General features: G+C 41.8%; 1 protein-coding gene across 4 annotated transcripts in view; it reads right to left on the minus strand.

Annotated features, from left to right (window-relative positions):
• Positions 1–335: 335 nt before the first annotated feature.
• ENPP3 (ectonucleotide pyrophosphatase/phosphodiesterase 3) overlaps positions 336–13,935 on the minus strand; it is a 212,514-nt gene continuing 198,914 nt past the window's right edge. For all 4 annotated transcript variants that reach the window (XM_033938316.1, XM_033938317.1, XM_033938315.1 and 1 more), the window contains 2 exons: positions 6,352–6,508; positions 336–1,454 (listed from right to left, as the gene is read on the minus strand). In XM_033938316.1, coding sequence (XP_033794207.1) covers positions 1,278–1,454; positions 6,352–6,508 — 334 coding nt within the window. In that variant the 3' untranslated portion in view covers positions 336–1,277. The remainder of the gene's footprint in view (positions 1,455–6,351; positions 6,509–13,935) is intronic.

Consider the following 13,935-nt stretch of genomic DNA (forward strand, 5'->3'; position numbering starts at 1 on the left):
TGTATGCACGTACCAGTGCCTAAGTTGATTGAGACATCACTAGGCGTGATTCTAGAAAGGGTGCATAACTTGATCAGCATGCAGTAGGTGCCTATCAAGTTATGCACCATTTCTAGAATCTGGTCCTTAATGTATACACCCAGTGGCTTAGCGAAGGTGAGTGGTGCCCCTTCACCGCCATCTTCCCCCCCCCCCTTGCCGTGCGCATGCCCCCCTTCCCTTCCCTCATACCTTCTTAATTTTCCAGGCGCGAGCAACCTCATGAGCTTGCTGCCCTCGTCATTTCCGCTATCCCTCTGATGTCACAACGTCAGAGAGAGGTGACGTGGGCAGCAAGTTCATAATGCTGCTGGTGCAGGGAAAATTAAAGAGGTATAAGGGAAGGGGGCACGTGGCCGGGCAGGGGCGGAGAGGAGGATGAATGCCGGCGTCCCTACCATCCCCGATCAGCAACGCGGGCCCCCCCCCCGATCGGCAATGCGGGCCCCCACGATCAGCAATGCGGCCCCCTCCCCCCCATCGATGGAAAGTAAGACAAGCAAGCAACACAGGTAAGAAAGGCAATGGGAACTGCAATTTTGAAAGCGGTGCTTCTTGCCCAAAGCTTCCCTCTGACGTAGCTTCCTGTTTCCGCCTGGGCGCATGGTGGGGTGGGGCGGGGCAGGGGGCCCAGTGTACTTGTGTGCCTAGGGGCCCTCAGTGAATTAATCCTGCCTTGATGCCAGATGAGTTAATGGCTTATTTAGTTTCATAGGTACAGTTCCATTTTGTTTTGATTTCTACAATTGTTGGCTGTGGAACTTTTGAGTTTTTTTGTTTTTGGTTAAATTAAAAGTAATCACTTTCTAGGTGCCTAACTTGGTAAATGCATATCACTTTTAGCTAGGCATAGTTAAGAGTGGATTTTGGGCATGTTTTGCATGTAGGCACTGGAATTTAGGCCAAGAAAACCCTGGCATAAATAGGGGGCACCTATGTTTTTGACGCCTACCAGTGACTAAGTCCAATTTAGGTACCACTAGGTGTGATTCTATCTAAACAGTGCCTAATTCATGATTGACATGCGCTGTATGCCTATATTTTAGGTGCCATTTATAGAACTGGGGCCAAAATCTTTAAACCCTGCAGCTAGTGTTAAAAAAAAACCATAACACTGACTGCAGTGCTTCAATATTAACCCAATAATATTAATTGGTCACTAAACAATTTTGGTTTCAAGGAGATGATCACGAAGGGCTTACATATACTTAATTATTCCTAACCTCCTTCCCACCCCCTCAGTTAATGAGAGTCTCAAATGTTGGCAAAAATGTTTTCAGCTGTAAAAGCTCAGCTATGGGTTGTTTCCTGTCTTGATAGAAGTCCAGTCCCGTTAGTAGTTCCACATCTCTGACACGTGCCGCATGAGCTCTGAGTCTTTCTTCAACCCACTGGGATTCTGGTTTACTATTATCCTGTAAAAAAAAAAAAAAAAAGGCAGAGGCTTAGCAGCATCGAAATTAGTACTTGTGTACTTGGTTTGCAACCTGGTTTAATTGCTTCTGTGCAGTATGTCAGGACCCACTCTTTATGCTCTCTAAATCTCTCTCTACCAAGTCGAATATACTTTTATTAAACTTTACCTCTATCTTTATATTTAATTAATAGTAGTAATCATTAATCTGACACATATGAGTGGATAGAATTTTCCTAAATTTAGTAGCTTCAAATACCCATGTTGAGTTAAATATTCTCTTAAATTTCATTTCTTTAATGTAGTTAGAGCTCGTGACCTCTGGATTTTGAAAAGTGGTGAAATTTGGACTAAGGCATGCAGTACATGTGGAGGGGCATTTTCGATATGACATGCAAATCTGAGTTTGGACATTTTGCGGAAGACGCACAAAAACCCGGTAGTGAACGTGACCATTTTCAAAACTGCAAAACAACTACCTTGTTTTTTTGAAAATGGCTATTTGTCAGAAGTGTGCCTATCTTTTTTAACCATTTTTGAAAAAAAAAAAAAAAAAAACATGTCCAAAAGAAAAATGCACAAAACAAATCATTGTGATGTAGAAGAGGGCAACATTTTTAACAGACTGGAGCAGTGGTGTAGTAAGGGTGATGGGCACCTGGGGTGGTGGCACTCCTCCCCGCTGCGCATGTGCCCCCTTGCCTTCCGCCATACCTTTTTGACGTCGCTTCCTAGGCATGTGTCCCAGAAGTGATAACAGAGAGAACGCCAAAAAGATATGGGGAAAGGCAAGGAGAGGAGTGGGGAGCGAGTGAGTAGGTGGGCGAAGAGGAGGAGGGGTACCACTGTGCCCTTAGGAAGACTGAGTCCGGGACGGACCGCACCCTCCCCCCACTTACTATGCCACTGGACTGGCCACACAGACATCCCAGCAGAGCAGTGAACTTCACCTAAAAGGTCCCAGGTACACACCTCACTTTAACCCCCTTATTTTGTATAGTAAGCTTTCCAAAACCTACCAGCAGCTGCCCCAATGAATGAAAAAATAAATAAATAAAAGGAATAGTATGAAGGAAAATGGGGATCCCTGTAGTTCTCCACTTGACTGACCCATCTATTTGACAACATATCAATCTCTGATCCAGTGAATTACATTTCCTCCTATCCCTACTCCAACCAGTAAATATAAGAAGATATTGTGGTACATAAGGTCAAAGGCACTAGAGAGGTCAAACTATAGAATCAATGCTTTTCTTCCCCTCAGCCAACAACACTAATATCAATTAATGATCCAACCACTATTTCTGCACTACACTGGGGATGAAATTCTGATTGACAAGTGTACATGAGAGAGATTTCTGTGCCTACTACCCCCCGTTTTATGCAAATCTTGCTCATGCATATTCAATAGGGTTATTTTGAAAATCGGATCTGTTGGACTGGGAGAGAAGACCATGGTTCTGTAAAAAGAAACTACCAAATTTTGACATTGTAATTGTATGTTCTGGAAATCCTTGTCACTTTCATTCCCCTACCTTTAAATCTGCAGTATTTCTTTTACTGAGAACAGAAAACAGCATCAAGGAATTAACTATGGGTGTAGTTTATCAGTTTTATCAGTTTACTTTTTTTGGGGGGGGGGGGTTAAAAGGTAAGAAATTCCTATTGACATTGGAGGGAGAACAACCATTTCAGCGTTAGCACCTGCAATATTTGGGTGTGGGGTGCTGCCTCGTCCTCCCTACCCTATGCACATGTGTCCTATCCAAACTACACCTAAGCCTACAACATGGATTGGTTCAGAAATGAACTAAGACAGGCCAAATAGCAACATTTCTTCCAAATAAACCTGCCCCGGGTCAGGGGACAGAACCTCAGCATGTTAAAATCTCCTAAAAGTAGTAAATATCTCCTTGCTGATTTGCTAGCACTAGTATTATTCGAAGAAAATTCTGATTGTTTTACCTTTTAAGTTAAAAAAAGAAAATCCAAAATGTCATCTAAAGCAAACTTGTCTGTCTTTTTATCCTGATTGTGAATTTCCACAGCAAAAAGCAGGCAAAAGTCTAACAATGCTTGTTTTGCCCAACTTTGTTTTTGTTCGCATATGTATGTAGTTCACACCTTTTCACCAGTATTTCAAGTTGTCTCTTGCATGATCTTTTCAGCAGAACTTTTTTTTTTCCCATTTCCCGAATTTGTAGGAAAATACAGACCTTGGCAAAAGTTGTGCCACTTCAGAACAGTACAAATAAACTGACTTGCAAGCGCGATCTTGTGTTGTCTTACTCTTGTCCAAAACTTAAATCTGACCCTTCATCAGCAAAACAAAATCACACCTTTGGGAGTCTTTAAAAGGTCCAAGTGAAAAATGAACAGATAAAATCTAGTTTTGCATGCAGTAGCAAAGGCTTCGCTTATCTTAAATGTCAGTGGAGAAAAATGGGCCGTTCAGTAGACAACTGAACCCACCATGGAACCAATCCAAAAAAAACATCACTTTGGAAGCAAAATTAGAAGCCATTGTGTTTGCAGTCAAACATTTATTTCTCAAAGAAACATCAGCTCTAGAACTGTCTAGAAAATACCTTACACCATGAAATGGTTTACAGTAAACCCCCGCAAATTCGCAGTTCGCGAATCACGGATTTAGTAATCCGTGGCATTTTCCGACAGCCTCTTCCTGGTACTAAAGTCATGGTTACACCAATCAGGAGCTGCTTTGACACGCTATCTGGCATGTCAAAGCAGCTCCTGATTGGTGTAGCCTGACTTTAGTACCAGGATGAGGCGGTCGAAAAATACCGCATATGATTTTCAGCACCCGCCAGCGCCCCAGCTGCCCTCTCCTGCCTTCGATCAGCAGAGATTGTTGTGTAAGTACAATTTACCAGTAGAGTTAAACACCCGCCGGCACCCCAGCTGCCCTCTCCTGCCTTTGATCAACTCCTAAACCGCATTAGCGGTTTTTCATAATTCACGGATGTTCCTGGAACGGAACCCCTGCGAATTTCAGGGGAGTAATGTACAGCAACAATTTTCATTCTGCTTCTCGGGGACCACCCGGGCACTGTTTCTCAGGATATCTTCAGAAAACCTTCATGATATATGTTTGCATGTACATGTGTGCAGACAAACATATCTCATCAGATACATTGATAAATATTTAAAAGATTTGGGGTGGGGGACCCAGAAACGTATCTCCAATCCTCACATACAAACACCGATTCATGTGTTTACTTTACCTTGAAAAAAGGGTACATACAGTAAAATACAGAAGAACTGATAACCTCATGTACTAACTTACATTAATGAGTTAGCACATTAATGCAATTCAATGCATGTTAAGTAATACACCTCATTCTTAATGCATCCTATTTACTAAGGGACTCATAATCGAAACTTAAAGGCTGCTAAAAACCCGCCCAAGTCGGCACTTGGATGACCTAAAAGACAGGTTGTCCAAGTGTCAATAATCAAACTGACTTTCTGGACATATCCAGGGACCTTTTAGGCCTCCGAATGCCGCTGTACACCCAGAGCTAAAAGGGGCGCATCTGGAGGAGTGGTTAGGGAGGGATATGGGCCGGCCTAGACTTAGTCATCCTGCAGGGATAATCAAATGTTTCACGAGACTTCCTGGACGAAACTTATACGTTGTGAGTTAGCCAGTGGTATTCAACCCAGTCCTCAGGGACCACTTGGCCAGTCGGGTTTTCAAAGTCTCTGCCATCCATATTCATTGTGGATATCCTGAAAACCCAACTGGCCAGGTGGCCCCTGAGGACTGGGTTGAATGCCACCGAGTTAGCCAATGTAAAAGCAGGTATAAGTGCCAAATAGGTATCCAAAGTGACTAGATACCCACTGCAGAGACAACGTGAAGACTCCCCAGTTACCAGTCCAAGCCAGAGTCAGATCTATGTTTGGTTTTATATGTTATAAAGTCTTACATGGTTTAGCAACTGATTATCTTGTGGATCATTTTTATTCATTAATTCACAACGCCCAAGACATAATTGTAATTTGTTTGCTTTTCCATCGATACAGGGTCGTTTATACAAGAGCTGTTTTCAACGACTCCTATCTTTTCAGGCAGCTTCTTGTGATAAAGAGTTTATAAATCTGTTAGTTAGCTCAATCTCTTACCAGCAGTTCAGGAAATTATTGAAAAATTCCTTATTTACTACTGCTACTACTTATCACTTATATAGTGCTAAAAGGCATACACAGCGCTGTACATTTTTATATTTATAGACGGTCCCTGCTCTAAAGAGCTTACAATCTAACTTGGACAGGCAGACATGACTTATAGGGTTGGGGATGCAGAACCCAAGGTGAGAGTAGTTAGGAGCCGAAAGCACTCTCGAAGAGGTGGGCTTTTACCTGGGCCTTGGACACGGCCAAAGACGGAGCCTGCCATAGGGATTTGAACATCTTGTTTCAAGCATACAGCACAGCAAGACAGAAGGGATGGAGTCTGGAATTGGCAGCCGAAGAGAAGGGCACAGAAAGGACGGACTTACCAGCTGAGTGGAGCTCGCGGGGGGGAATCATAGGGGAAGATTAATGAAGAGAGATAATGGGCAGCTGAGCGAGTGCATTTATTTAAGAAATTTTTGTAATTTCTAGGTCATTTGCTTTTATTTGTCACTGTTTCAATTTTCTTTTGTAAACCGCATAGAACTCCTAAGGTACTGCGGTATATAAATAAATTTTTATGTTATGTTATGAAAGCATGTACCCAAATGGTATTTCCAAATCTACGTGAGCATTTTTCTACATAAAAAGAAAGCACAAGAGCCTGCATTTACTAAATTGGTGCAAAGCATCAAAGAGGGCCATGAAGCTTTCCACATCTTGCAGTAAACACTGTGATAGAGGAGCAGAGTACTTACAGCACAGCTCTCACTGTTGTCAGATCGGTGAGGAATGAGGAATGACTCAACATCCAAAGAGCCAGGACACTCCACAGGATTATGAGAAGAATTCTTGCAGCTAGTTAGCATCACAAAGTAATGAGTTGGAACTGGAATTTGTGAATCTCCTACATATCTACAAAAAGATCAAGACGAGATTATACACTATTCATAAGAACATAAACATCTCCATACTGGGACAGACCAAAGGACCATCAAGCCTCACGTGTTTCCAATAGCAGCTAATCCAGGTCACAAATACCTGGCAAGATCACAAAACAGATTTTATGCTGCTTATGCTAGAAATAAACAGTAGATTTTCCCAAGTCCAGCTTAATAATGGCCTATGAACTTTTGTCTTAGGAAATTGTCCAAACCATTTTTAAACCCTGCTAAGCTAAATGCATTTACCACGTTTTCAGGCAACAAATTCCAGAATTTAATACATGCTGGTTTTCTTAATACTCGTATTTATCTCTGGTGAAACATTTTCAAGGTCTGTTCAAAAAGTACCAGGACAGTTTGAATTGCATGCCAACAAGAAGTTCTTCTGAGATGTGCTGGGCAGTGTGGAGTAGCTTGAAACCTCATGAGTAACCTCCTTTTTTCCATTTGTTGATATGTGTTTTCATCTCAGCAGTTTTTGTGAAAGCGTGTATGAGTGATCGGCTATTTTTTTATCATGTGCCACCTCAATGAGTAGTGCTACAGCGTGAAGTTTTGTTTTAAATTGGGTAAGACTGCTACAGAAACTTAAATGTTGAAAGTGTCTTATGGGGAACATGTCATGAGTCATGGAAGGTGTTTTGAATGCATCAAAATTCACGAGTTTTGTGCAAAAACACGATGACAGTTCATCCCCAGCCATCTTACTCTCCTGACTTGGCCCCCACTGACTTCTTGTTTCCTAAACTTAAATCCACACTGAAAGGAAGGCGATTCAACACCACTGAAGACATAAAGCAAAGTTCAACGCAGGAACTTTTGGCAATTCCTGAAGATGTGTTTAAGGACTGTTTCAAGACGTGGAAATGACATTGGGAAAAGTGTAAATATAGGGAAGGGGAGTACTTTGAAGGGGACCCAATGGAATAAGTTGTAAGATTGTTTAATAATTTTTTATAAAATTGGTCCTGGAACTTTTTGAACAGACCTCATATAAATTAATAAATGAACTTATTTCATAATCTTATGTGCATATTTATGAACTCCATCTGCCCTCTACCCCAGCTTTGCCCCCTCTACATGCCTACTGGCAAAGTACATGCCATGTCATCATTCAGACTTTTATAGCTACATATATGCAAAAGTGACTTTAGTAAATAAGTTCTTTATGGGGATACATTTATAAACTACATTAACAGCCTAATTCTAAATATAATGCTAAAAACTGCATGTGGAAATTTGGCTGTGTGCCCAATTTCCAGATGCAATTTAATTTAATAACAAGCCAACCAACTCTGATAATTGGATGCTAATAATTATTGGTGCTAATCGATTTAAATTTGCATGCACAGTTTTAGGCGCCGGAATTGCGCCAATTTGAACCGGGGGCATTCCTGGAGTTTCTGCACAGTTTTATAGAATAAGGAAGATCTGCCCCTGATTTAGGAGTCAGAATTTGCACCAGAGTTGACTTGGTATAAATCCTCATGCCTAAGATTGGGCACAGATCCCTGCATCAAATGCTAGTCTATAAACAGTGCCCGACTCAGAGGGAGAGCGGGGGATGGTGCATGCAGCAAGTTGGAGGTGCTGCTCATGTCGGTGAAGATAAAAAAGGTCTGGGGGTAGGGAAGTGGCACGCTCGCACATGCGCGGTGGACGGGGAAGGAGCGGGCAGGGGGTGCCACCCTTTCACTACGCCACTAGCTCTGTGGAGTTGATTAAATGAGTGGGGAGGTGGTCATCCAACTGTTAGTATGTAATGTAATGTAATGTAATTTATTTCTTATATACCGCTACATCCGTTAGGTTCTAAGCGGTTTACAGAAAATATACATTAAGATTAGAAAATAAGAAAGGTACTTGAAAAATTCCCTTACTGTCCCGAAGGCTCACAATCTAACTAAAGTACCTGGAGGGTAATAGAGAAGTGAAAAGTAGAGTTAGAGGAAAAATAAAAATAATGTATGTGCGTGATATTGCCCTTTAAATTAATTCTTTTCTTTCTGGTGTCTTTACAGCGTCCCATTGCAGTGGAGATTTGCGTTTGGCCACTCGTTTGTCTTTTGGGCTGAGAAGCGTGCTGCAGAGTCACGTTTGGGGTGGCATCTTGGATTGACAGACAGGAGAGTCTCCATTCAGTGAGTGGATCTGCGTGGGATGCTGTGGGAGCAGCTGACACTGGCGTTGATGAAGGCTGATAAGGTGCGCTAACTAATTAGTGCGCGCTAAGAAAATTAGTACGCCCTAAATGCTAATGCGTCCCTAGACTATCATGCGAGTGTTAGTGTTTAGCGTGCACTTATCGGTTAACGCATCTTAGTAAAAGAGGGCCTAAGTCAGGGGTAGGGGACTCCGGTCCTCGAGAGCCGTTGTCCAGTCGGGTTTTCAGGATTTCCCCAATGAATATGCATTGAAAGCAGTGCATGCCAATAGATCTCAGGCATATTCATTGGGGAAATCCTGAAAACCCGACTATAATACGGCTCTCAAGGACCGGAGTTCCCTACCCCTGGCCTAAGTGTATGTCATATCCTGAATTATTCGTTTGGGGGGTTATTGATTTGTGTCAGTTAAAGGGGATTGATTTAATTCACCATATGAAGCTTGATTTGTTGATTGCTATCTGTCAATACCCTTGAATCAAAATTGTTTGGTCTCACATCATTCCTAGGGTAGTGTGGCAGGAGGCTAGGAGTGAGAAAACTATAGAGAGGTTACAGAGGAGGATGAATAGGGAAGTGTCCAGTTTTATAGGCAGTATGGGTGCTATGTGCTTGCACATGAGTTGTTAATGGCTGATTGTGCTGGGCTCTATAGGCAGGATGGGACTCATTTGATCGACATCAGTTTGGACATTTTTTTAAAGTACGATTTGGGATTTGTCACAATCGGCGGTGGATAGTTGTGCGGTCACAGCTGGTTCTGAAGGGGAGCGGTGATAAACAGAGCTATCGCCACCTTGACAAGATGGACAATTTCTATAAAATTCAATTCAATTGAAAGAAGTTTGGGTGTGATGTTTAAAGGCTCAGGGGTGACACTGCACTGAGCTGGGGTGTGGTCTTTGTGTCACTGCAAGGCATGCTTTCATTAAAGCTAAGATTAACTTGCTGTTGTGGTTTAGGAGTAAGTTATTGGAGCTGGACGGAGGCTAGATTGACACCGAGTCGTCTTCAAGTGAGAATGGAATGTTGATGTTTAAGGGGTCGAAGATTTAAATGTGTTACATAAACAAGCTGCGGCTAATTTCCACTAAATGGAACTGTGTTAGCGTCATTAATTAATTAATGCTAGATGTGAGTGCGGTGCAAATGCCAAGGTTATATGAGAGAATATAATAGAAATACAGCTAGAAATGTAGCTGGCATTTTTAGTTTCAGTTCATAAAATTTTATTTAATTTTTTAAAATACAGATTCCTCCCATGAATAAAACTAATGCAGAAAGCCATTCCTGCTAAGATGGCTGCTGTAGGCAGTATCAGAAAGGTAATACACTTGTAAAGGCAGTTCTGTAATCTAGGCACCAACATACCTGTGTAGAGGCCAAAATTCTGCCTAAGTTCAATTCTATACCCACTTAACTTATATAAGGCCATAATTTATATATAAACAATGATACAGGTTCCACATGCAATTGACTTATGCTTTATAAGAGGGAAAGACCTCAGAAGCCTGCACCATGCGCAGAAAAATCAATTCTAGCAATGGTTTATTCAGCAGGACAGGTTTTCTATCATAGGTCATAAAACCCTCACAGCCAACCGATTGACAAAACTTATTTTCGCTAGTGTATTTACACCCAACTCTTTCAATCGGTGAAGACTTAACAAAAAAATGCACTTATCTGTTCAGAAATAAGAGCCCTTGACAGCTGAACAGAAAAGAAGAAAAACAAATGCTGCAATTTCATTCAGAACATTGGCATACACAAACAATTGTCTCAAAAATTTTTAACGAAATAGTACTCACTGCATTCAGTATAGACACACTCTCATCAAAAAATGGCGCCGGTGGCGAAAAAACGCCACGCATGCGTATTTAAAGACACTCCACAATGAGGTCTAAGGAGCACTTATTTAAGATCTTATTCCAAGTGCTGATAAATTCAGGATCCTCTTTGAACGCTTGAGGGGCTTTGTTCATCCTTAAACCCCGTGGGATCCTCTCAACCTTACAATACTCTATAAGGATTCCACTGTTTGTCTCCATGCTAATCATAGATTTGAAGAGTGGATAAATTATTACAACTCCCCACACAGTTTGAGAATTTACACACCTCCCAAGCTCAATCTAATGCATGGGGTGAGATCATTAAAAACTTCAAATCTATGATTAGCATGGAGACAAACAGTGTAAGGTTGAGAGGATCCCACGGGGTTTAAGGATGAACAAAGCCCCTCAAGCGTTCAAAGAGGATCCTGAATTTATCAGCACTTGGAATAAGATCTTAAATAAGTGCTCCTTAGACCTCATGCTGCTGATAATTGAGAAAAGTTCTTCCACTCTGAATGATTTGAAAATGAAACTGGATGAGGATATTACTAGTTTGAAGAGCACACAACCTGCTGAGGAATTTGAGAAAGAGCTAAAACAGTTGACTGAGAATATGGACAAGTTCAGAGAAAACTTGAAAAGGAATAAGACGAAGAAGTTTAAGAGGGATGAGTATGATTACAACAATCAGAGAGTCTATCCTTGGATGTATCTAGACACTACACAGAAGGTACAGAATAGCGGCAACACGAGTGGTTCTGAGGGTACGTCTTCTTCATCATCTGCCAACGATCCAAACCAGGCTTTTTTGCGGTCTGTTCAACCTCAAAGACGCGGGAGGTCGAGAGGCAGAAGAGGCGCACCAAGAACCCGACCGAATACAAGGTCGCAAGCGAAAACCAACCAGTGGTAATCAATATTTCCGATCGGCTGCTATCGGCTGACGAATCTAGTCTCCTGTCCAAGGGACTTTCATTTGTTCCGTCATCAAATTTTGATTTGTTTCAATTTTCGGTAGATTTGGAGAAATTTTTGAGGACGATCCAGTTGCGAGTATTTTTCCATGATAAAATGGAGAGTTATGATCGCACCATCGTGAGTCCCCATTCAAAGTGGGTTCCCCCGGGCCCTGTCGATCCTGTTATTAGCACTTTCAAAAAATGTGTTTTGAGAGATATTCATGAATGGCATGGAGCCCGGCACAAGGTCAAAGGGAACGTTAATTTCGCGCAACGAAGAGCCATATCCTCTCTCCAGAACGATAAGGATATTATCATTAAGAAAGCGGACAAAGGCGGTGCGGTGGTAGTCCTTGATAGAAAGTATTATCATCAGGAGATATGTCAGCAATTAGGGCAGCACGATGTCTATGAGAAATTGGATTTGAACCCCACCACTAGACTCCAGAGAGAGATCTCAAAACTCACTAATGCAGGTCTGGTTGCTGGTTTCATCACACAGAAGGACCATCGGTTTTTAAATAAACAATGGCCCACAATCCCAGTGTTTTACACTTTACCAAAAATCCACAAGAATTTGCAGCATCCTCCGGGAAGACCAATTATGTCGTCTCGGGATTCCTTGTTGGAACCAGTGGCAATTTTTCTGGATCAATTTTTGAAGTATGAGGTGGTGAAAGCACCCTCATACATAAAGGATACCGCAGATTTTTTAAACAAATTGGCACAAGTAGAGGCATGCAACTTTCCGTTCTTGTTAGTGACCTTAGACGTCGTCTCTTTATATACTTCCATCCCTCAGGACGACGCATTACTTGTACTAAGGGATATTTTTGAGAGGAGAGTGAGACCTCATGCAATACCCACGGACTTTCTGTTGAATCTAGCTAGAATCACCATGAAGGAGAATTTTTTCATGTTCGATGGTATCCTGTACAAACAAAAAACTGGTGTGGCTATGGGTGCGACTTTTGCCCCCTCAGTGGCCAACTTGTACATGGCAGCATTTGAGCGCATGTGGATTGATTGTTCCCCGTTTCTAAGGAAAATTTTCCATTGGTTCCGATACATAGATGATGTTTTCATGCTGTGGAGCGGCACAGAACAAGAATTGCATCAGTTTCATATGTGGCTCAATTCGTGTGAATCATGCATTCAATTTACGATGAAATCCTCTGTGGCTTCAGTTGTATATTTGGATGTGATTGTGACACAATTAGAGAACTCGTTCGCTACAGATTTACACGTCAAACCTACAGATAGGAATACGATTTTAGAGTATACCAGTTGTCATCCTGTGGCATTAAGGAATAATTTGCCATTTTCTCAATTCCTGCGGATCAAGAGGAATTGTTCCACAGCTAGCAAATATCGGATTCAAGCAAAAATCTTTAGTGACAAGTTAGGTGCTCGTGGATATCCCCAACAGGTGTTAAAAGTTGCACAGAAACGTGCTAAATATTACAACCGTAACTGGTTGCTTGCGGGCAACAAATCCAGTGAGAGCAATGACGGGGTTCAAACTTGTGTTATGAGGTTTACTGCACAAGGATGTATCCCTTCGAATATCATCAAGAGAAATTGGAAGATTCTACAAACCTTGCCCGTTTTTCAAGACGTCCCTTTGAGAATTGCTTACACCAGGGACAAGAATTTAAAAGATCTGTTAAGTCCTTCTATGTACTGCGTGAAGCCCGTTGAGAAATCCCCTTTGTCACCAGGGTTTTTCAAGTGTGGCTCATGCAGTATTTGTGACATAACTGTGCAAGGGTCCACGTTCACGAACCCTGTTGACCACAAGGTGTACTATTTACAGCACTTTATGACTTGTAACTCTGAATTCGTTGTTTATGCCATCATTTGCCCATGTGGGAAGGTTTACGTGGGGAAGACAATCCGTCCGTTTAGGACCAGGATGTGCGAACATCGTTCCAACTTGAAGCTGAAGAGAGTAAGTGCCCCTATAGTTGAACACTGTCTGGATTTTTCCCATGCTTTCCATGAGTTAAGATGCATGTGCATCGATAAAGTAATTAAAAACGTTCGAGGAGGTGATCGTCACACAAGACTTTTGCAAAGAGAAGCCAGATGGACATTCAAGCTCAGTGCTTTAAAACCTAGTGGTCTGAACGGAAATATTGGCTGGCATTCTTTTTTCTGAAGCATGAGTGACGTCATTGTGGAGTGTCTTTAAATACGCATGCGTGGCGTTTTTTTCGCCACCGGCGCCATTTTTTGATGAGAGTGTGTCTATACTGAATGCAGTGAGTACTATTTCGTTAAAAATTTTTGAGACAATTGTTTGTGTATGCCAATGTTCTGAATGAAATTGCAGCATTTGTTTTTCTTCTTTTCTGTTCAGCTGTCAAGGGCTCTTATTTCTGAACAGATAAGTGCATTTTTTTTGTTAAGTCTTCACCGATTGAAAGAGTTGGGTGTAAA

This window comes from Geotrypetes seraphini, chromosome 3, assembly GCF_902459505.1.
Source record: "Geotrypetes seraphini chromosome 3, aGeoSer1.1, whole genome shotgun sequence".
Classification (NCBI taxonomy): Eukaryota; Metazoa; Chordata; class Amphibia; order Gymnophiona; family Dermophiidae; genus Geotrypetes; species Geotrypetes seraphini.